Below are 25,700 nucleotides of genomic sequence, written 5' to 3'. Positions count from 1 at the left end.
TTCATCAGCTAAAAACTTTTCTGATAGGTTCTTTGTTCATTATCATGTCTTTAAATGGAGGAGCAAATTTCTGAAAACAAAAGCAGTGAAGAAATACAGCTGTTGGCTTGTGCAAAAATGATTATTACATTTCATGTCAATAAGAACCAAAGAGCATTTTTAGGGTAAAACCTATGATTTGTTGTCCAGGAAGTTGGAATTATCTGCCATTAGGTGCAATGTTTCCATAAGGGTTTTACCACTTCAGACTATGAGAATCATATGGAGTTTTAAGAAATATTGAACGTTTTAAAAAAAACTTGAACAGAAAATGGCATGCAGCATAGGTGGGTCTCACATAATAGTAGAAAACCTCTGACATCAATTTCTGCTACATAGAGCATACAAAAAATAAATATTTTCTCCCTTCAAAGAGGGAGAAAATTTTTTACTGGCAGCATTTTAAAATAGCAATTACAGAGTATTTACTTTAAATGAACTGTCTTCGAAAGTGAGAAGAACTTAGTCAGGAAAGCCAACCCCATCTTTCAAAATAAAGAATTATATGCCCATGTAAATAATATCTCCTTTAGTTAAAATACCTTTCACATCAACTTACTTCTGCATTAAGAACTGAGGGATTGCAGTAATTACCTAGCCATTCATTTGTAATGGGAAACCATAAATTCACCTATTGCACAGAATTGTGTAATGCACCTGAAATTCCTTTGTCTCTCCCTTGGATTGAATCCCTGCACTCACTGCTGGGGCCCTGGTCTTGATCTTGCTCTGCTTCATCTTTCACGATCACTGTAGAATTCATTCTGACCTTTATAACATTTCTACTGGGCAGCTCTATTTGATTTCTATTTATTCATGAGATTCCTCAGTATTTGATTCTTGGTCTACCTTGAATCAAATCAAATCAAATTCTTATTATGGTCATAGACCAGCATAGACCTTGAATTCAGCTTTACATACTGATCAAATCAAATCCAGTTTAAACACTGAAAAGAAAGTCTGCTGCCATTTTACCCTAAGTTTAAATTAACCACATCTCCTTCCTTTTTTTTTCCTGCTACTTGCTTTTAATACAAGGATAATGCAGCTTTGTTTCATATTAATCAAGACAGTGCTGGCTACACTGTACGTTGGTGGCAACAGCTTTCTGTAAAACAGGGCTGATAAATTTATTCAGGAAAAGAAAACACAAGTTATGGCTGTATATCATTTCTAGGTATTGGGACTACAACAGCTACTTGGCTTCACATTGTGTAGAACAAGGATGGGCAAGCTTAATGTTGCACAGGGTGCCCACCACACTGTTGTGATTTCAGAATGCCTCCAACTAAATTATAGAAATAAACTTTATGCATTTTTTTTTTTAATGAGAAGGAGGATAGCCTCTAAAAGCCATTTTATTGAGCGGGGGGATGCCTCTGTAAATTCCCAAAATAGAAGGGAGGAATTCTAGCACTGCGCCTTTATTACAGTCATAGCTATACTCCTTTTAACCCCCAAAGGCTGATAAAGATAACTAAAAAAATAAAATTGGGGGTCCTTGCAGCAAAAAGGTTGCACATCTTTAGTACAGAGTCAGAAGCAGCTGCTTTTCCTCACTTACAAATAATAGAGTGATGAATGACTAATCAGCTGCTGTTCACACTGAACCATGTCTCTTAGCCAGGAAGCAACCCAGAGACCTGGCAGATATGGTTTGAAATAAATGGACTCTCCCAGTGTGTGAAGCAGAATGGCCTGGAAGTGGCTAAGGACTGGAGGAGAGAGGGCATGCCTATAGCATCCTACAAATGGTCTGCGTAATCGAGATATTGTATATTGGAGATAATGCTTTTCCTTAAAAGTTAAATTCCCTCAGATAACAGAATATGCCATAACTTTACCATGGTGAAAATATTTTTAGAATAACTTGGATGCCTTGATAACAGTAGACCTGTTCATAATATTACGATTTGAGAATGTTCTGTAACAGAAAAATAAATACTGGACATGGATTCCATGGATATAACAGGTGTGTGTTTTTGGTGATACTCAGGCAGAAAAATAGTTAAAAACAGTTTATTGTTGTGGTTGTAGCAGGGTGACTGAGATGGTAGGGTGAAAGATTGGCGGTCACAACCCTCTACTCCTGCAAGGCTCCCTAGCTTCACATTCCACCTTGGTGTGTGGTTTGGTAGTTACTGTTGCCATCACCTATCGAGTGTTGTCTCAACTGGCTACTGCAACTACAATGTATGGCAAAGATAGGGCTCTCCTAACCCGTGGTTCCTTTTCTGAAAATTTTAAAGGAAAAGAAAAGATCTAGCACCACCTCCTGAAGCATGTAACCAGCAGAATCAGCTCCTATTTTGGGAAACAGACCATTCTTGCAAGCGATCAGTACAAACTTTTTAAAAAAGAGAATGTCACCCCCCCCTTTTTAGTTTTAAATGGTTACTGTACATGTAAAGCATTTCATGGCAAGGGTGACAAAGTGCAATTTAAATAGCAGACCACAATTTAAAAAGTTCTTCCATCAAAGAATATAAAGGAAATGTAAAGTTTTGGGCAAACCGCAAGATGATGATGTTCATAATTTAGAGCCAACATTGCTGGGATGAGGTTCTAAAGTGCAGGTATCCAGATATAACTATTTTCTCTTTTCACCCTCATTGAACAAACTGACCTTGTATTCCTTCCCATAGCCGCCCTTAGTGGACTTTTGCTGGCAAAGAATGATTGATGAAGCATTTGGATTTTGTTTTTTTATTTAAGAGATGAATTATAGGGAGATGAGAGACTATGTTGTATTTAGAGATGGTCATAGGCTATTAAATTTGACTTTACTTGCTGGGATGAAGTGGGAAGTGACTTTTTTTTCTCCTTTTTTCCTTTCCACAACTCTCCCTTCTTTTATTTTTCCTTCTTTTCTATTTTTCTGTTTGTATTTTTTTGTATTTTGTATTAGCTTTTATTCTTTCCATTTATAATTCTTAATAAAATTATTTGAAAAAAATAAATTGCGTGTATCCTTGGGAAATATGGTGGTATAAAAATATTGTAAATAAATAAAAGCACACAAAATTACTGAGCTGGTACGTAGAAAATAAGCATCAAACACAAAATATTAGACTTAAGCCCACACAGTCAAAATAAAAATGAATTGTGTGCAATATTTCTAGCTACACAATGTTCACCTATTTTTTCAGAAAAAGATTTCTGCCAGAAGCAGATATCCCTCTGTTTTAAATTATTCCTGGTCTTCCGCTCCACATCTAAACTTCCAGTCCATTCTTTCTGAAGCTGCTGGGAAGAAGGAATGAACCCTGTTTCTCTTCTCAGCCTCAGTTTCTGGGTTATGCCTTAATTTTAAAAAGACAAACAGTTTTTCTACCTCAACAAAAGGTAGAATGTTGGGAATCATCTTCTTGACTCTGTGATTTCAACTCTGCCTCGTTTGTCTTGAATGTTGATTGAAACTGAGAGCCTGCAGTGGGGGCTCTCCTGCTAACTCGCTGTCCTGTTATATATTGTAAAGAGGACATTTTTATTATTTCCTATGTATCTTTAGCAATTTGTATACAAAATGTTTTGAATATTTTCATAAGGCCAGACAGGAGATTGATATATAACGTGGGTTGTTGAATTCATTGGCTAGGCAGATTGTTGACTCACTCAGGTTCTTTTGTTACATTCTTTCTCTGCATTTGCTCCCGATGCTGCTCTTCAGCATGATGAATGAGAATAATGCGTGATGAGCTTCAAGCCTGTGTGCTTTTCTCTCCCAGCAGGAGAGAAACTTTTATTTTTATGTTAAAAACATTCACACATTAAAAAAAAAAGTTTTTTTTTGTTCAGCATTACATCTAAACTGTAGATAAGTTGTGTTGTACGGTATTTAAGCTTTGTAGATTTTTTCCAAACCGGTGGAATCTGGCCAGCTTGTTTCAAGCAACTCTGTGTTACAGTTTGGACTGATGCAAAATACAATTTTAAAGTTGAAATTTCAAATTCTTCATCAGTCTGGACCAAGGAAGGGAGTTCTATCACATTAAAATGTGCTTTGTCATGACTTTATTTATTTTGTAAAATTTGATTCCCCGACAGTTCTGGGCAGCTTATATCCAAGAATTCAGACATGAACATACTGAACCAGTGAAAAAGTATTAACTATCCAACATTATGAACAATTAAGGCCTTTTAGAAGTAAAGCTGTTGCTGTGTTAGACATTGGATATATTCTTATAATGCAGTAAAAAAGGTAAGGATTTTCTGATTCACTGGGCTTTTTCTGATAAAATAACTCCAGGATTAGATTATTACTATAGTATATTACAGTAGTCTTAAGTGGGCTTGTAAACAACAGTTGTATTATTTAGTTTAATTCTCATTTTTTTTACATGTTAAAAGTTGTTTCTTTGCATTGCTCTTGGTTTTTGGGTGGAAAAACTATATAAATATAAATCTTTACAATGATGTTCAGTTGGTTTGAGGTGTACAATTTTTTTTTTCTTCAGTTTAAAGTAATTTTATTGGACACTTCCTATATACACACATAAACCAATGATTTATGACAATGCAAGATATACTAAGAAAGAAAATGGAGAGGAATAGGCTACTTGATACACAATTACAGAAATCAGCCTTAGTAATTTTATACATAACAACTTGTTTAAATCTGCTTTTGAAAGGTCAGCAAATGTCACCATTGAATAAACAAGCTAACATTTCAGACTTAATTGTAGCACTGAGGAAAGTGTTAGCATTGTACCTTATGGAAAGAAACAGCTGATAGACAGCAGGCATTCCCATAGATCTCCTGATTGTAATTCATCCTGTCATCAAATAGGGCAGTGTTTCTCAACCTTGGCAGCTTGAAGATGCGTGGACTTCAACTCCCAGAATTCCCCATCCAGCATGCTGACTGGGGAATTCTGGGAATTGAAATCCAAACATCTTAAAGTTGCTGAGGTTGATAAACACTGAAATAGGGAATGAGGATGTTTCCTAAAGTCATCTAGGAATTAAAGAGATGACATTAGATATTGCTTGCCAAAACGCTTCTCAGAGAAGATGTTGTCAAATTGTTGTTATGTAGCAAACACACCAGTTTGAATTACATACCACAATGGCTATATTAGGGAATTTAGGAACCAATAAGTGGCTACAGAAGATATGCTCATCATGGCTTTGTCAGTGATAACCTAGTATTGTCTGTAGTTGTAAGGTTGTGAAAGGGTATGTTATATGTTGTGTAAAATTCAGTCCAATTTTCAGAAGGTTGCTGAAATAAAAACAAACTGGCGAAACTGTTTTTGGAAGTCATATCAAGAGTTCATAAGCAAGTGTTGGAGTAATTTATACTGATTCTGAATAGAACTTTATAACACTTTTTACAGCTGGCACAAGTAAAGCATATTTTAAAGTATTCCCCCCCCCCCCCCCAGTGAAGAGGCAAAGAATTGGAGAAAGAAAATATGAGAGAAAAAGAGAGAGAGGCAATAAAAAGAGAGTTTTTAAAGCTTAAGGGATGCATGCAAATGAGTAAGCTTTCTCTGAAGAAACTGAAAAGGAATTCCATGATATTAAAATGAACATTGACAAGATCAGCAGTAGCATTTTAAAAGCGTATGTTATCCTCCAGTGTGCTTTGGGATTGTTTTTAAGGATGAAAAAAATGGGAGTGAAAATCTTATAAATCAATCAACAGGACCAATGGCTTTGAATCAGGCTATTCCCAAAAAATACTGCTGCAGTGTTTTTTTAGATAATGTTTTATCAGATGAATCCCCTTCTTATATAGGAAGCAGTGAAATATCTACTTTTTCTGTTAAACTAATTAATGGGATGATTTACAAAGTGAACTGCTGGAATCTTAATATACAATTTTGTTTTTGAGTATTTCAGTTTTTGTGCCTTTCATTAAATTATAATGAAAACTTTCTAATTCCATGGATAGAATTTTGTATTCTGCTATTTTGCTAAAAATTATTTTTCGTGATCAATTTTATTTTTTTAAAATAATGATTAATCAATTGGTATTAATGCAAACAAAATCTCTTAGAACCAAAACAAAGCTGAAAAGTAATCCTTATGCATCAGAAGGAGGAGAAACACTCTGGATTCACTGATCACATTTTGCCACAATACTAAGCCATTGTTTATTATAAAGTGAATGAGAAATTGTTTCCTTGCTAATCTATATTTAACGTTGTTAACATTAACCATAGCTTGCCAGGCCAGACAGAAAACACAAAGTAAACCTACAGGCACACAATTAAGAAAAAAGAAAAACTGTTAATTCCTGATACTTAGCTGGGAAGGAGACACATGAGCCTGGGATTCAGCTAAGATCATTGTAATTACTGTATAATTCAGTATTATATTTGAACTTAGCCAATGTTCTACATAGCCTATCATTTGTTGACAAATTATGCAGGAGTCAGGTTGACCTGTATTTATTAATAAATATGGTTTATGTTTGCTCATACTGAGAAAAATGCATGTTTCAGGAGCTTTGCAATGATTCCTGGTGGACTGCTGGGTGCAATTCATGATATTGATTGTCACCTATAAAGCCATTCATGGGTCCTGGTTACCTTGGGGACCAACTTTCTCTTGTTATTTGTTCTCTGGAAGAGTTGATGTGCTCCAGATCCCAACTATAATGCACTGTCACTTTGTGGGATCTAGGATACATGCCTTCTTGGTAGCTGGGCCTCTTCTGTACAACATCAAGACCTCTGAGAACATTATGGCCCAGCCCTGTTGGGCTTCCATACAGTTGTTAAAACCTAGCTTTTTGATCAGGCTGTGTTGTAGGAAGAGTGGCTTCCTTCTTGATGGTATTATGGTGGGGAATATGTTCATATTGCTGTCCCCAACATGTCCCATGCATTCTGTCATGCTTGTTTTGAACAGCTACTTGATATTATAATCCTAATGTGTAAGTCACTTCTGATTGAGGCAGTATTGAAGTTGGCAAATAAATCAATTCTCAACCATAGAACCATTCAACTATACGTGGCATTCTAGCTGAAAGAAATTTAATAGTTTTAGATCCATAACTTAGGTTGGACAATAAACCTCTGGGGTATTAGTAATAAATCATTCTGTAACGGCAATTAAATATAATACTACAAGTCATTTTATTTGAACAACATTTTGTTAAAAACAGTGTCCCTTGGAGACCCTTAATTGAGTTGTAGAATTTGATAGAAACAGTTGAGACAGGGTCCCTGCTCTTATCGCTGTAGGCCTAATTATTCACATAAGAAGGTAAATCATGATGAAATGGCTTGTTATTAATAGTTAGGAAAGACATTTGTCAATTGCAGACATAATGAACAAGCAAATTACGTATTTGTGTACACAGATAGAGTTGTATTTTTACGTCATTTCTTTTTGTGAATTTTAGGTATATGGAGGGATAGAATGATGGGATTAAAAAGTATCAGACAACAGCTGGTTACACAATGCTAATTAAATTGCTTTTTTTCTGAAGGCAGAATGTAAATTGTTGAAAGATTATTCTTCATTTAGGCTATATTCTATAGGGATCTTAAGAATTAGGAATAAGAATTATGAAGAAAACTTCAAATGGACTAAGGAAAACCATATAATTTTTGAGGCTGGGTCGGGTAACAGGATTAGTTAGTAACTGGGCAGAAAATTCTACATATACACACAAGTGCGTGCGTGTGTGTGTGTGTGCACATACAGAGGATATTCTTGTTTTAACAAGTTGCTTACAGATGTATTTTTGTGCAGAACAAGATGTGCAAAAGGAAACTATTCAAAGAAAAGACACGTCCTGCTGACGAGCTACTGCTTTCATTGTGGTACAGTACAATGGTAGCTGTATCACCCATGCTGACTGTGCTTGTCCAATTCAACCAGCTGTAGTATTTGGGATAAATGACAGTGCTCTGTTTGGAAGGATTATGTACCTGTACAATACCGTTGGTAAACTATATTACAGAGCAAACCTACGCTCCTCCTTGAGTGTGCTGCAGTGATTCAACATTTCCAAGTTGAACAGGCTAGAAGAGCAGAAGTCAGAAGCAAACAAATGTAGATGTTCTAGAAATGGAGTTCTAAACTCACTGGGTGTTAGGCCAGTGGAGCTGAGGATCCAGTAGATTCTTATTCTGCCTATCTTCCTGCACCTTTTGAGGAGGCGTTTTGAGGCTAGGATTTCCTGACTTTGGAAAGAACCAAATAAGGGGCAGGAGAGGGAATGTTTTCCAGATGGTACAGACCAGTACATTCTGAGTTAGCATGGAAATGCCTAGATTTTCATGGCAAATTTCTATGATACTACCACTGTTTTAAAAAAAGATCTGCTTCAATTGTTAATTCTACTTGAATATTATAGGGTATTACCATTACTTTTTTTCTATGATGTATATCATATTGATGGATGTGGAATGTACCATTCTTTTTTTCAGCTTGGAAATTCATTAGATTTCGGTAGAATGAATTTATAAGTGGTATCTATTTGGTTTTAATGAGAGATTGGTTTAAGTTCTATGTCAGAAGACATACTGAATTTAAAAATCTGGAGATCTTAAATACACACACAAACAGAAAGTGAAATGTAGATGGTATTGCCTGAAAATATTTCAATGTATCTGCTTCCAGTGTTGCCATACTTGATAGTTTGTCTATAAGGTGTTTAATTTTATTAAGATTAAATATAAATATGAAAGTAAACATATTTCAGGATTTGGGATGTATTGTTTTTTGTTGCAGTTTGAGCAGATTCTGCATTATGAATATAGAATATGAATCTTGAAAAGTAGTTTTGATTTTGTGCTTCTCTTTACACTTTCTAGCTAGCAAAAAAAATTCGGGAAAAGTTTAACCGTTACTTGGATGTGGTAAATCGAAACAAGCATGTAGTGGAAGCTTCATACACTGCTCACTTGACATCCCCCCTAACAGCAATTCAGGACTGCTGCACCATTCCACCATCTATGATGGAGTAAGTATTCAAATGCTTTCTATTGAGAGTTGACTTAGAGTGGAAAAAGCCTTTTGCTTGTTAGTTTTGTGGTCATTGGATCTGATACTGGACCAAGAAGGTCAATATTAAGAAAGAACCAAGAAGACCATGTTTAAAAAGACTGTTGTAAGGGCTTTGAGGAGAAACATCAGAAGTGGTCCCACGTTGAATGTTGATAACATGGGAATCACAAACAAGGAAAGATTGTATAGGATTATGGTCTTCCATGAAATCTCTCTAGAATGAGTTGCTGAAAGTCATCTGTACAGTTTAAATGGTATGGAATAAATGGTATATTTGATATGGAGAATCCAGGGGTGAAATCAAATGTTACTCATGTGCGCTTCCTTCTTTTCTTGTACCAACCTAATGTGCTTCATTAGTCATAGGAGAGAAGAAGAGATTCCACTGCTCTATGAATGGAAAAAGATCTTGGGTTTTATCTGCATATACATGGATTATTTTATACCTGAATACAAGTACAATATTGTGCCATGGACTTGTGCAAATATATTGTGATAGCAAGGAAAATACATTGGTCTTAGGATGTATATATAAAGAATATATTACTATCAGCTCAGCTCAGTCCGCTGCAGGATAAAGACCTCTTCATTGAAGGTTATGGACCATAATCTACTATGCTAATCCAATGCAGGTTGGTAGATAGCTTTTTTTTTTTTTACTTCCCAGGTTAGGGCTGAAAGAAAATGACTGGCCCGAAGTCACTTATATGGTTTTGTACCTAAAAGAGAATTATAACCTTGCTCTCCCTAGTCCCAGTCCAGCACTCTAATTACTACACCACACTAGCTCTCAAGGAATAGAAATATCTATCTTGCTATCTGCCAATCAATCAATCAATCAATCACAAATTCTAAAAATCATTGACATATAACAAATTTGTTTAATGACAGGATTAGTTCTGGTTATTTTAAAATAATGCCAGCCTGAATGTTGAAAAGACTGTGCTATAAAAGTGATTACATTGGCTGATGAAGTCTGATTAGCCTACAAAAAAAATCTATAAACAGGTAATATAGGTAGTCCTCAGGTTACAATGGAAATTGGGACTGGAATTTCTGTCAGTAAGCAATGCGGTCATAAAGCATGCTGTCACATGCGGTTGCATTGCTTAGCGGTGGCAATCCCGGCAGTCCCAGTTGCTGTCATAACCTCAGGACCATGCAGGTCATTAAGTGGGAAGAGGTGGGAGTTCCAGGCAAGGAGCGCGGGGGTGGTGGTGGAAGGTGCTACAGAGCGTGGGCAGGCTGGCGGGGCAGTGGGTGGTGCTATGGAGTGTGGGCAGGCAGGGGGAAGCTACAGAGCACAAGAACTTTTTTTACAGGAGAAACTTTTTACAGGAGAAAAAGCAGCAGGAGCAACTTATGGGAGCAACTTGCAACCTTCCCTGCTGGTTTCCCCATTGACTTTGCTTGTGGGAAGCCTCCAGGGAAGGTCACAAATAGTGATCATGTGACTGCAGGATGCTGCAACCCATCATAAATGCGAGCTGGTTGCCAAGCACCTGAATCATGATCATGTGACTATGGGAGTGCTGCAGCAGCTGGAACTTCAACAACTGGCCATAAGTACCACTCATTCAGCACCATCGTAACTTTGAACAGTCGCTGAACGAGTGGTTGTAAATTGAGGGCTACCTGTATAACTCATGAAAAATCTCACTAGATTAAGGTTATTTACATTAAAGGGTCTTGCCCTACCTTGCTTAAACACTTTATTTAGAGCTTAAAAGTGGCTTCTAAATGGTTAAATATTAATAGGCAGTAGTAGAAATTATATGTCCCTTATTGCAGTTATGTATTGCACTAATTGTCAGTGTCTGAGTGGACATCTGCCAGGGTCTGCAAGTGCATTTCCTATAAACATACTGCTTTTATGCAGTCTGTTTTACTAGCTTAAGATTTCCTGAATTAGAATGATAAACTGCTACAAATGCAAAACTACTACAAATAATTCTGTTATTTGTATATTTTTAATAGACTTGAGTTGGTTTATAATGGCAGTTTTGAGAAGATCAAAACCTCACCTGTCCCAGCTTATTTTAAGCCATGCCAAAAATAGCAGAGACTAATCTTAAAGGAGCTACTATTCAGGCATGTGTCCAGACGCACTCACTGGAGGCTTTGAAGTAGTCGTACAGAAATCAGTAAATATATCTGAATTGTGGACAGGGTATACATAACACAGTTGTAAAGGCTGGAGTAGAGGTATTCGTACTGCACTGCAGTCGTTCGTTTCATGTAGTCCTGGGCAACAACCTGTGACCGTTCACAGAATCTGAAAAAATATTGCGAGATGGAAAGACTTGAGGTACACTTCTACAAGATCAATTATATTTTTCATCTTTCATAAAGAATACTATTCCAGGTTCTCTTTTGCTCCTTAGAGCTGGAAGAGACAGCTGGGATAACAAGGTTTGTTCTTTCTTTCCAGCCCAGAAAAAAAAGGAGCCAAATGTTTTGTGCATGCTGGAAAGAATTTTGTAGAACTAGCTAAATAACATGGGATACTCCTGTGGAGGTTTTTCTCCAAGAAAATTAACCAGATTAAACTGTGCTGAATGCTTTATAGATACTTTATTTTGATTGCCCAGTGCATTTTGGAGGCATTGTTCTTTATTATGGAACTCAGTCTTGGCTCCATGCACGTTTCTTGGCAACATTTTCAGAATTGCTTTGCCCTTGGCGCCCTTGTAAGGCCAAAGTAGAGTAACTGGTCCAGAGTCACGCAGCCTACATTTTGTTTTCTGTACTTTAATTAATGTTAATGATTTTTTTTAAAAAAGATTTATCTTAAGGATTGCTTTTGTTTATCTCACTTGATGAAAAAACCTGCACTGGAGAAACATTTACCTCTATAACTTATTACTTGACCACTCTGTCTTGGATACATTAATGTAATAATGACATAGGTAAACCTATAGATCTATTTTTGAAGATCATTTACAATAATGCCTTCAGAAGTGGCCTGGCTCACTCTTATAAAATAGCTGCTTAAATATTTGCTATTGCAGCTTAGCTTTATCACTGCTCTCTTTTTTGTTTACCTGTCCTCTGTGGGCTGTGAAATGGAGAGATAAGGAAATTCCTATACGGATCTTTCAACTTGTTTATGCAGTTATATTGTCAGGAATGCTAAAATGGTTTGGTTTTAGTACAGGATAATCTCAACACTCTGCAAAAGTAGGTGCAGAGAGTAAGAAAGTCTGATGATTTTATAAATTCGGGGAGTATATTTATACTGTTAGACACAAGTTAAACTATAGTATTTAATTTAGGGCTACAATGTCTGGGCTGCAGAAATCTGGGAACTATTAGATAACAGCAGAAACTAACTCTGCTGCCATTTAGTGGTCATCTGGATTTATGTAACCTAGTCTAATTTGTAGGATAAGAAAGGCATAGGATAGATAGACATAAACCACCTAAAACCTTGCAGATATTTTAAGTTACAGTTTCCATAAGAGCTAACTATTGGACATGTTTGGTTGTGTTTAAAATTTAGGGAAGGGCATGATTGCTAATATTTAACAAAGGATGCATTTATGGTGGAACAAGAGCGAGAACATGCCACCACAGAGTGATTATTACTCTCTCTCAGCTCCCCCAATTGCTAAATGAATTTGATAATACAACAGAATGCCTAGTATCAGGTTTTCTTATACTAATCTAGTATCAGGGTAATGCCACAGAACTGCATTTCTTTTATCCAGATGTTTAGTGAGTCCCTTAGTGAGTCAGATGAATGTTGACGTACTTACATGCCTTCAAAGCAGGCCTCCATTATTAGCCTAGATTAAGACTCAGTTGGAACTTTTCAAAAATGCTGTTTGCTTTATATATTTTAGTTCTGCGGTATGCAAATAAAATATTGATTACAAGAACATGTCTGGCCATTAATAAAACATATTAGTTTCAGCATTGTAAAGAAAGCTGTGGTTTTTGAATGACCTTGTTCTGCAGCTGGTATTGAGAAGGAGGAGAATGAAACATCTTCATGGAAATTTAAAGAAAGAATGACAAAATAACAGGGGATTGTAATATAGTGATCACATTCAGCTGATGAGTAGCATTTTTATATGCCCATTTCTCTTTTTTCATTTTATAAAACTAAAACTGCATACAAGTTGATTTACTTGTGAATAGTGGCTGAATAAAATCCAGTTGGAGCTTACATGAACACTATTTTGATGTAAGATTCAAAGCGTCTGCAAATTTATTTTATCTTCTCCATTTGCTGATCTTCTGCTTGTAAATCTTGTTGAAGGAGAATAAAAATGACTGCTGCCTGATGGGAATTAAATGTCTGAAGTTCAAAGCGCTTTGCACATCAGAGCAAACGTCAATCAAATGAACATCTTGCAAGCTAGGCAGGGAGCGAATTTCTCCATGGGGAAGAGATCAAAGTGGGAGTCACAGTTCTGTTTTCCCCCTCGGGATGCAGTTTCGACCAGTTGTTCATTAAAGTGAATCCAGAAGGAAGAGTTTTCATATACTGTAGTACAGAAAAAAGAAAAGGAGGAGAAAAGACTATTTGGGGTGGGGGTGGATTTTTTTTTCTAGAAGCCAACATTAAGCATCATTTCAGATTGCAGAAACTATTTAACACCAACTTCCCCCCCCCCATTGTTGTAAAAATTGTTATTAACAACTTTGTGTGGTAAATCTACATTGTATTAATTAGCAGAAAATAACTCCTGGATCTGTATAAATTCTGTATTTAAATGCTGTAGATTGAAAATTCATTCTGTGTTTTGTATGTGATATATATTTAGTTTTTACAAGTATTGTATGTTAATGCAACTGTGTACACTTTTTAGGACAAAAGATATACTTAATTCATTCAGGATTTAGTCAGCAGGATTAACTATGATAGCAGGTTTAGCGTTTAGAAAAGGTGTTGGAAGCAATAGCTACGATGCAGCAGCTTCAGGGATTACATCCTCCGTTCCCTTTTATAGAGGACAATTTTGGGGTGCACCGAGGGTACCTATACTAATCTGTAGCACTTCACCCTAACTGGTAAGGGGAAATGTATATCCAGGCAAGATAAATTTGACTTAACTCTAAGTAAACTTGAGTAGGCTGAGGCATGCACTGCTCATTTTATTCAGTCCTTACATAAACATAACTCTGCACAAGAACGCAACCAAAATACACATTGGGATGTGCAGATAGATAAATAATGGCCTTCATGACCTGTTAAGAGATATTGCAAAACGGACTTATGCTTTTCCTTCCTTTTTTGCAATGTCATTTGGAAGAGGAATGACTCTATAAAAGGTTGGGAATGTTTTTGATTTTTTTAAAGTGAACTTGCATACAGCTCACATCCGAGAAATTCTGAATTTGTTTTCAACATTTTTTGTTTTGAAAATTCAGTAAAAACCTGTCTAAATTATCCTCCCATAATTTCATCCTTCTTTGATTCTGATCATATATTACCATAGATAAATAATGGAAAACTAATCTTTCATAGTGCAGAACAAAATTTCATTGGCAAATTATTGAAGATTGGGTTCAATATGGAATGTATGAAATGTGCCAAACTGCAGTCTTGTTCCACCATCATACCATCTTGCTACTAATGTTGATTTGGGAAGAAATTATGTGGTGGGATAGTCCATATTTTCTGGCTCTTAGCAGAGAACAGAGGCAACATCAAACCCTATTTTTGTGCCCTGAAGCCCAATTGATCTATTGAACTTTCATGTTTTATTTTATTGACAGCACATTCATTCTCCATTCCCCATATGTATTCCTTGCCATCCCAAACATTCATCCATGCCATCTCTGCACATCCATCTCTGTATATGTCATTGTCATACATAAATAAAAGCCATCCCATGCTTTCCCATCCAGCCTCCTACACACACAAAGATGTCAACTGCTATTTATATTGAAAGAATGAAATCGGTTCACTGCAATTAAGATTTTAGGCTTGATCTGGATCGGGTAAAATTTGTATGTGGCTCTTTTTGGATCAGGGATAAAATAATAAAGCCACCTTTACTTTACCTATTTGCTTTTTTCTCCTATACCTGCAACTTGTAGTTGAAAGATACCTCCCAACAGAGACTTCCCCCCTAGTATAGATAGGAGTCTAGGGATCTTTGTAAGTATCAGAGGGTTAAAGTGCCTGTACTTCTCATACCATGATCCAAATCTGGATTTGGTGCTTTATTTGTAACTTGCGACACTTCTCTGCTAGCGAAAAAGAAATCCCTTCCTCTGAAGAAGAAAGTTTGGGTCAGAAAGATGATGTCCCCACAGACCAGATGAAAATTCCCTACGGTTGGAGTATCCCCATCTTTCCTGCAGAACATTTATTCCATTTAAAGGAAAATGATGTATTGTAGAATTTGCTACAAATCAATGCTTTTCTTCCTTCAAATGTGGCTGATATATCCCACTGTTAAACAGATCTTTTAGATAGATTTGGTGTTGTCTTCCACTTATTTGATGTCTGTTTCCAAGATGCCTCTGTATTTGTAAATCAAGTTGACCGGTCTTCTCTGTATTTAAGGCTATTGGCAGCAATGGAGGAAAAACTGTCTTTCCCTATAAAAATTTGAAACAAGCGTATATGCTTATTTGTCTAATTTATTCTTCTCTTGGGTTCATTTCAGGTTTGATGGAAATTTTAACACTAATGTGTCTAGAACCATTAGCTGTGATAGATTGTCTACCACCGTGAATAGCAGAGCATTCAATCCTGGGCGTGATTTAAACTCTGGTATGTAAAGCATCTGTTTTGTAGAAGTTGCTGTATTTTACTGCCAAACATTAGAACCAAGTGCCATAGCAACCTGGTTTTACTCCCCTCTGAACCTGCTGCATTATTTTTCATTTAAGATATAATGATAGAAAGATTATTTCCTACAGTAATGGTTTTAGTTATAGATTTCTTTCAATATTCTATATAAGATCTGCTGTTGATTATAGTGAATTCTTTTTTTTCCTGTTCCATCTTCTCTGACTGCTCTGCCATCAGTTATGTCAATTCCCAGTAGCAACAGTGCAAAATGCCTATGATCTCAGAAAATTCTATTTAATGTGCTGTTCTTCTGCAGTCATCACCTTTAATTTTGATGTTTGAAGATGCCTCAAATTTTTCACTTCTTTGATGCACCATGAGGTTTCTGTCATGAGAACGGATCCATTTGTTTGCTACTTTTTAAAAGAGGGTGGTGTCCCTGTCTAAGGCTGTAAGACTTTCACAAAAGATTCAACCTTTGGCTAATGTAGACTTCACTTTTTGGCATTGCTTTCAAATGGAGATAATGAATGGTTTTAATGTATTGTGAAAAAGGGGCAGTCTTTTTCATCTAATACTATAGATGACAGTTGTACCATGTTATAATTTTTTTTTTTACTTTAAAATGTTTTTTTCTCTTTTTCCATAAATGAAAATGAAGCAGAAGACAGGATAAGAGCCGTGCAGATCAAAGCTGAGGCTAAGATGTGTTAGGTTTGGGAGAATCCAATTTTTTACATTCTTCCTTTTACTGATACTGATAGGGATACTTATCCCTTATTTAGGATAAAAATAGACATTCTTGTGAAGATTGGGCCTATTAGCAAATCAAATGGTGTTTTGATACGTCAATCTTGCTCTCTTTTCCTTTTGTGCTTCCTACTTCCTGGACTATCATCACTTCTTTCTCCAATGAAGGGAAATTAAGGTACCCTGCAGCAGAGTCTTTGATATGGAAACATCAAACTGCAGTAAAGTCACATCCTGGCTTTAAAGTGCTTTGTTACCTTTTTCCAGCTTCAGAAGTGGTAACACCAGCAGTAGTGACTGAACATGAGAAGGGGCAGAGTTGACTATTGGAAATGGTCTGCTGGTATACCCGTCTGTCAGTTTCATTGCCTTTCATGACTCATTATTCATATTTCTATGTCTGTTTTTATCCTTAGCGGCTTGGTGTAGATTGTCAGTCTGTCTCGTGTCACCAAATTTTACAAGTCAGCTCTGACCATCTGCTGGTGAATGCATGCTTGTAATAGAGAGACAGGGCTTCTCTTGCTTCCATCTTTCCATTCTGCTCCTACTGGGTTAATATGAGCCTGGTTGAGGCATTCCCAAAATAGATGTGCTCAACCACTGATTAGGCCCTACCCACCAGGGATATCACTTGAATGATACCTGCATAAGAAAAGCCTTTGATAGTATAACTGCATGCATGTTAAGTTCCAAATGAGCCAGGGTTAAGTACATCCATTTTGCTCTAACTCCCCAGCCCCAAATGCCCCCCTCCCAAAGGCTGTAATATCTCATTCTAGGAGGAGTTTCCATGATATAAAAAGTTTGCCTCGGCTTCATCCTTTTGCACTCCTGGTTTAGGGAGTTGTACCTTAGCTTGTTTCAATGAAGCTTCAAAAGAAGCATTATTTTCCTGTGAACCTTTTTTTAGAGATCAGGATGAAAATGTAAGAACTCACCTTTTTTGTTGTTCTTGTTTGGAATTTACTCTTTTCTGTATGTTTTGTCTTTGAGGAGGAAAGAGAGTAAATGCCCCCTCCCCAGTTGAGATAAAAGATTATAACATGAAATCTATAGGGAAACCATTGTCTACTTCCTGAATAATGTGGTCACTTTTCAGACAGATAGATTGTCCCTGAAAGTTAAACAGGTTTACACAGTTAATTGCTTTATTCCTTATCTTTGGAAAATTCTGAGCTTTTTACCCCTCCCTTCAGCTAGTTTAGTTAATTTTGCCTTCCCTTGGGAAAACTACCAATTTTGCCATAAACCTGTGCTTATTTTTTCTATGACCGCAGTGTATAGTCTTTTGTGAGATAAGCAGGGACTATTTCAGCTGAAAAAATGTGCTTTCTTCCTCCCTCCAGGTGCACTTTTATTTTCCATCTCCTCTTCTGCAAGAATTCCCCACAGAGATGCCTCACTTTGTTCCTTACTGCAAACCCTACGAGATATGATTGAGGACTCTTTTTTTTCCTCATTCCACCCCCTTTAATCTCTAAAATGCATCTCTGTACTTTAATATCTTCCAGTTTGGGAAGAAGTTCCATACTCACAAGAGACAAAGGTGTTGCAAGCTAACTGTGTTTTCAAGTTATAACAGAGTTTGTCAAGCTGCATTTTACTTCAAGAATCACTAGCTAACTGATGCCTGTATAGAAATCTGCTGTGATTTTCAGTTGTAATTTTATGCCAGATGCTGCATGAGCCTTGTAATCATAATAAGCTAGAAGTTAAGCAAATCAGATTTATTTTCTGTTTCTAATGCTGGACACTGTATAGCAATATAGTATAGCAATATAGCTCTTGCATGTAATCTAGCCAACAATATCTAATGAATGTCTTGTAGTAAGATTATTTCAGGAAAAAACAACTTATATTGGAAGCCAAAAAATCATGCCATGTTGGAATTGGGTGTTATCTATGCTGTAGAGTTGCAGTGACTAGTTAAAAGAGTTTACAAAAATCCTGTGAAAATGATTTCTGGGAAATAGATGAACAGTTTTTCATGTCTAACATACGAATTCTTCAGTTTTTATTCCTTTGTTTATTTTGTTTTTCCTTACTTCAATATGTGTAAATATTTGCTGTCATGTGCATGCATATATCTATTGAATTATACGTTTAATTGATACTCTAGTGAAAGACAGTGCTTACCAGTTTAGGTCTCTAGATTATCTATATCTTCCATCTATAACAATTGGACATATTGGCCAGGGACAGAGTCCAGTAGTATCCACAGTCTTTAGGTTCAAAACCATCTAAGTTAATACTAGACCACACAACTCTTCACTCTTTTAGTAGTAAAAGAAAGACATTTAACTCATGTTCAGTAGTATCATTAATTTGAATCTTAATTCTTAGCATTCCAGAAGGTAATGATACTAACTGTACATTGCCAACTGTACATTGTCTAGGCTAGAAATAATGTGGAAGCTTTGACCTGAGCTTGGAGGCCATTGGGATTTGGATGGGACAAACAGGCTGAAATTGAACCCAAGTGAGATGGAGTTGCTGTTTGTCCAGCATGTTTTGGGTTTAAATCATTGGTGGCACTTCGCATGAAGGAGCAAGTCTGTAACCTGGAGTCCCTCTGGACTCATAATAAAGATTTACAAAATCTTGCATAAAATGATACCAGTTCTTGCTTGCTATAAATTTCAGTCAAAGTGTGGAATACAGAACCAAAGGCGAATCTTGTATAAAGACAGATTTGTGAAAATAATAACGTTTAGTACATAAGGATAACACTTCCAAGACACACAACATATTGAAACAATTAACGAATTCATTTTCAGTGCCAACATGTACTAAAAACAGAGCATAATTACTTATTACAGGACAGTTACTTTAATAAGTTATTATTGAGTATTAATGTTGGGTGCCATAGGCTGCAAAGAGAGTGGTGCCTGTTTCATATGTTTATATATGCATACTGTATATACATGTTATCAATGCTCTGTAGAGACAATCAAAAGGAGATAGTAATTTTAGGAGAAAATTTCTGTTCTGGTAGCAGAAACAGAAAAATCTTAATTCAAAATCAAATCGTATTTACATATGTGTTTTTGTCTGAAATGAAATAGTCCGGAGTTATGGTCAAATAGTGCTTTAGCAACCAGATTTAAATTTGAATCTGCTGCCAAAGACCACATAAACAGCTCTAGCTTAATGCTCTTATCTTGCAATTAGCAAGCTTTGCAGTACGTGGATTTCATATTCTAACAAATATCAGTCTAGCAAAGATATAAAATTGTCAAGGTGGAAGATTTGTTCCTTGCGTAATCTTTTGCTAATGCTAACCCAAGGAACAAATCTATTGCAGAATGGAAATCTCCAATCACCCAAATCTCCAATCTATTGCAGAATGGAAATCATCTATACCATTGGATCTATAGCTTTTATATCTAACACTGGCATAGGTTCTTTTAATTACAATGCCTCAACTATGCCCTTGTGTTATAAGATTGGGCCAGAGTTTTCATGTCTAATCTTCCATTGCTGGGGCTTTAATCTTATAGAAGGGACAAGCAAAAAAAAAAGTGTATAAATTCTTGCTGTGAGTGACTAATGTATAGGATTGTCATAATTTAGGCTTTATGTATGTGCATATTTAAGGTTACATGTTTAATCCCCTGAGTATTTCTACTTATGCCAAGAATAAGTAGTCTTGCAAAACCAAAACCAGTTAAATTATTATGAGAAACTCTGTCTTGCTTAATTTTGTTGTATTTATCTTAGAGCAAGCATCTGGTATTGGTATAATATTTTACATAGGTTCCTTCATGCAGAGATAATAGGTTACCAAGAATCAGGTCATGTAATACTTCGGTAACATCATAGTTTGGCCATGTAGGTATTTATATTTGGTTGCACAATATGGGTGTGACAAATCCATTTCAGACTGAGGATAATACTTCCTGCCTTTGTTATGAATGGGAAACTCTTTTATCTCTCAGAAGTCACTGAAAGGAAGTAGTTTTGGGTGTGTATATGTTTTTTAAAAGCCCCTCCCTTTCGCTGGCTTTTTCTTAACAGTAACTGCTCTACTGCAAACTTTGCATTGATCTAGTGAATGGCTGGATTTTTAGCCAGGAGCCTATTGAGTTTAGCAATGAAACAGTTCAGGCAGCCCTGTCAGCAAGATAAAGCTGTAGTCAGGGTTCAGCAAAGCAATTACTCTAGCAGGCATATTTCTTGGAGAGCAAAGTCAAGCCTGAGCCAGTAGTTCTGTAAGGTCAGGAAGGCCCCAAGTGGCTTTCCATCTGATCCAGCTGGGCTGTGGAGTTGTTGTAGGCTTTCCGGCGATTATATAAGTGATGCTGCAAAGCAGTGAGGTGCAAGTCATTAGTTCCCTCATCCTGTGTGTTCTCTGATGGCATAAAGAGTAAGGTAGCTAAGCACTCTTGCCAGATACTTGAGGTTGAGCTGGCTGCGGCTTACTAGTAGCCGCAGCAGCAGTCGTAGTAACCTGCTGTAGAAACACAAAATAAACTATGTTCCGTTCATTGTATGCTTGGCATAGGCAATGTGCAGAAGCATATAAACAGACAGTACACAATCATTTAACTACAAAGCAAGTTCAACTGTGTGGGTGATGCTTTCTGCTGTAGTCATATAATCAAGAAGTGGCTATATATTCTTCTTCTTGGGCAACTGCAGCCTCTTTGCATTCATTTGTTGTTCAGTCGTTAAGTCGTGTCTGACTCTTCGTGACCCCATTGCATTCATTATCAGATCATATTGTCATCTTTGAGAGAATGCCCTGTTTTGGGTAATTCCAAAGAGGAGTATGAAGATGTGAAACTTTTAGAAGAACTATTAGCACAAAAAAGCTGGTAATTTTAGAATGACAATCTCATGGATTTGAAAGATTACCAGGGTTGGGCAGGCTGATGGGAGAGAGGGAAGGAAAGTGCTGTGAAGATTGGTGGGTGTGGAAGAAGATCATGGGCTGATGGGAAGGTGCTGAGAAGATTGGTAGATATGCAGGAAGATCAGCGGTTTTGTGGTGGGAAGATTGGTGGCAGATCACTGGGAAGGTGGAAGGTGAAGGCCCAGCGAGTACTTTAATGCTTGTGCAAAATGGGTGATGGATTTAATGGACACTGAGGTGGGAGGTTTCTAAAAAAATCCGAAAGGGGCATGATACTGGACAGTTTTGAGAATCCTTGGTGTAATTACTGCTTTTAGACCTGCCAGAGTTTGGTGAATGCACATATGTGTGTATCTGGATCAAGCCCTTCATGGTTTTTTGTTTTAATGGCTGTATTTTAAATAACTAGGATTTTTTTTAGAAGTGAATTTATGGTTAAAGGCCATTTGGTATACTTGATTTTTTAAAATTAGCATGTATTAAATAATATTAATATTGGGATCAATAACTTGTTTTAACTCTAGACTTATTGGGCATACAGGAGTTCTGTTTCTTAACCTGATTTGCTTTTCTTTTATTATTATTTAGTCTAAGAAAGACTAAATAAATAAACACTAGTGAAGCTTGTGTTTAAGCGGCAAAATGTATCTAACAGCTGTTTCTTCTCCAGGCTAAAATATCAACTAAAATCATGTCTCACTCCATAAATTAAAAACCAATACTTGAAAAGATTCTATTTGAATAATTAAGAAAGCACAGTCTACAAAAATGAGTGAGAATGAGCTAGTAACTTGAACTTGGAGTTAGGAGGAAATTCCCTAAAGCTTATATTACTTGCTCGGCTGCTTTGTTCACTCTGAGCTTCTGGATAAATTACTCTACATTTTTCTGTACCTAGCTCTATATTTGTAAGATGAGAATAATACTGTCCCATGTGTGCAATATGTGTTCATGAACATGCATTTACATGAAAGGAGAAGATCATATCTTCATATCTAACATTACTTTTATCATTCTGTTTAAGAAAGATATTTAATAGGTGCAGTTAATTTGAAGCTAGAATGCAAATCTTAAAACATGCCACAGTCATTCCAGAAAGCCAATTTTTAGAACTACATTCCCCTTCATTTCAGTGAAGGAAACCTGAATATTTTCCTTGTGGGAATTACTCTAGTGGAAAGTAGAAGGAAGTCGTCTGTTTCTAATGGATTTTTGACACTTGGAGAAAGAGTTATACTTGGGGGAAAGAAGAAACATAACCATTTAAAATGGGAATGTGACAAAAGTGAGAAATGAAGAAGAAACTTGATATAATGTAAATACGTAGCTATCGTTTGAACATGGATTTGAATTATTACCTACTCCTTAATGTAAATTTAATGTTGTTTACAAAGGAGTCCCATTTTTCATTGGGTAAACTGGCATATATATGATCTCTGAGATGTATGAGTTGGAACAAGCAGGAACTATGAGAATGTATCCCTACCATCTCAACTGGAATGTTCCTGTTCCTGCAGAAGTCAGGTCAGCTTCCTTAGATATGAATCGTTAGGGTCTCAGGCGAGATTGATTCCTTCATTCCTCCTCTGACAACTTATTTTCCAGCCAACATCAGCTCTTGAACATTCATTTGGAGCTATTGGGGAAGAGGTTGTATACTTTAGAGTGGACTGTTGGGATTTTAGGGTCTGCATTTCTGCTACCCATGAAGAATTTTACTTAAGCATGCTGATAATCAGCCAGTTGCTTATTAGATATCTTACTTTGCCTCTGCTTATTTCAGTAGCAAGACACCAAGTATTGGAAAGGTTGACTGTCTATGAAGGATCAGTATCTACATAGCCACAGGGAGGAAAATGTATAGCTGTCAGCATTGATGGATCAAGGGTGGTGTGAGCTGCACAGGTCACCAGCATCTTATTGTTCCTCAGCCATTTCTAAACTAGTCTGGACTGGAGAGCCACCTTGTTCCTCTTTAAATCAACCAAATCCATTCCTCTTACAACAGTCTGCTTGTTCGTATTCTAGCAAATTGAACTCTATAATAGCAGCATTGAAATATAGCAAATGATGTAACCTCTATTTGGATGAACATTTTCATTCTTGTTCAGAGTCAGGAATGCAAGCAGATTATTCTCAAATCCTAAAATTTGATTTCCTCAATGTGGTTGTGTTTTTTTTGTTTTTTGTTTTGGTCCTTTATCAGAAAGGTTTGTAAAGTTCCTTTGTTTCACATATTAGCATAACATAACCTCCCTGTTACTTTGCAAATATATGTTCTGTTGTAATGGTATAGAATCTGAGATACAGGATACCAAAAAATTTCCTCCAAGGAAGTCCCCCTCATTCTTTATCCCATAAGATAATCGTCCAGATTTGTTGGTTTATCTCAGCATTGTGTCTTGCAGATCTGGATGTAACCTCTGGACCTTAATATTTGCTGAAAAGAATAACAGTAGGAACTGTGCACCGATTTTAATGAGGGAAACATCATGCATCATAGGTTATTAAATACATGAAAATAAAGTAGGTTTATGGTTAATGACAATTGAATATGCACATATGTTCCTGCTGAAAATAATCTAGATGATGTATCATTTCAGACAACCTGGTGCTGTACTAAGGAAACTTAATCAAACAGCATTTAAGATTTTTTTCCCCTCTCCTTATAATACTGTTAATTTCCTCTTCTATTTTATTCTATTTTTAATAGTCCTTGCTGACAATTTGAAATCAAATCCTGGAATTAAATGGCAGTACTTTAGTTCAGAAGAAGGCATTTTTACTGTGTTTCCAGCTCACAAATTTCGATGTAAAGGCAATTACGAACACCGCAGCAGGTATGATTTTGGTGAATTCAGTACAAGCATTTTACAGATATAAATAGCTTGTATTAGTAACTTCATTCCAGTAGAGAATTTAGCTTCTAACCACGTCATATGACAAGAGTAACATGATGAACTCATGCAGAGTTTAGCCTACCACCATCTTCCAGTGTACAAGATACAGATTGCCTTTTTAATTTCCTCCATTAACATTACAAGTAGTCCTTGCTTAATGACGTAATTGGGACTGGAACTTCTGTCGCTAAGCGATGCAGTCGTAAAGCACAATGTCATGTGACCACATCACTTAGCAATAGCAGTTCTGGCAGTCTCCAGTTTACCACTGTTAAGCAAGGACCGTGTGGGTCGTTAAGTGAGGACCTCATGTGATCGCAGCTTCCAACTTCCTGCCTCTTCCCCGTTGACTTTGCTTGCGGGAAGCCAGCAGGAAAGATCACAAATCATGATCATGTGACTGGAACACTGCAGTAGTCGGAAGTCTGGGCCAGTTGCCAAGCACCTGGATCACAATTATATGGCCGTGGGGGTGCTGCGACAGCTGGAACTTTGAGGACTGGTCATAACTATCACTTGTTCAGTGCTGTCGCAAGTTTTGATTAGTCACTGAATAAGTGGTTGTTAAGCAAGGACCACCTGTAGTTTCTTTTAGCTTTCTCAATCCAGGATAAAATAAACGGCAATTGTCCTCTCCTCCCTTATACCATTTTTAACATGGAAATATTCTGTGCTCTTAAAAAATATAATAAACTTTTAAAAAGTAGTTTACACAGATAAAAGTGTTGCATAGTATGTCCTATATGGATTACATTCCGTACTGCTAATAGAAAAGTTGGTCTTGACATCAGACTATTATTCGTGATGAAAAAAAACCTTAATCCTAATGCAGTAATACAATTTTACACTCTTTGCACAGTCTTTTAACATGCCAGCAACTATATTACATTGTATTCATTTCTCTGCCTAATTTGGAATCAGTGCATCAGATGATACAGATATACATCTGGAATATCTTACAATTCTATTTTATGAAAATTATTATTTGTAAAAAATGTTTCTAATGATCTAAACACTATAATTAGTTGTACTATTACTAAAGTGGATACCAAAGGCTGTATTAAGGAGATAAATCAGTATAACTCATCCCAGTATAGTTGGAATATTATTGGATTGTAGAAGGTATCAACTGATACCTATTTACATGAAAGTAAGAGGACAGAATACAACAGGACTTCTGAGTGGAAATGTGAAGACCAACATTTGGAGAGAAAATAAATTATGAAAAATTTCTTAATGTTTTCTTTTTTAAATGATAAAATAGTCAACATATGATTGATCTATGTTTGGAAATGCACTGACTCTAGAAATAAACTAACATGTGGAAGGATGGAGAAACTTGTCTGAATGCAGGCGAAACTTCAGTTTTCATAACTCCTATGAAAATTATAAAATCATAAAAATAAGTAAAAACTGGAAACTAGCGCTT

General features: G+C 36.4%; 1 protein-coding gene across 2 annotated transcripts in view; it reads left to right on the top strand.

Moving 5' to 3' along the window:
* The window catches only part of CACHD1 (cache domain containing 1), a 121,465-nt gene that overhangs the window by 50,583 nt on the left and 45,182 nt on the right, over window positions 1–25,700 (top strand). For both annotated transcript variants that reach the window (XM_088153634.1, XM_088153633.1), the window contains exons 3-5: window positions 8,817–8,965; window positions 15,636–15,742; window positions 24,085–24,211. In XM_088153634.1, the coding sequence (XP_088009760.1) occupies window positions 8,817–8,965; window positions 15,636–15,742; window positions 24,085–24,211 (383 nt within the window). The remainder of the gene's footprint in view (window positions 1–8,816; window positions 8,966–15,635; window positions 15,743–24,084; window positions 24,212–25,700) is intronic.

Source organism: Python bivittatus, unplaced genomic scaffold (assembly GCF_059951505.1).
Source record: "Python bivittatus isolate LINGU-HERP-01145 unplaced genomic scaffold, Pbiv_v1 ctg000700_np1212, whole genome shotgun sequence".
Taxonomy (NCBI): Eukaryota; Metazoa; Chordata; class Lepidosauria; order Squamata; family Pythonidae; genus Python; species Python bivittatus.
Note: the sequence above shows the minus strand (reverse complement) of the source record. Positions and strands in the feature narration are given on the sequence as shown.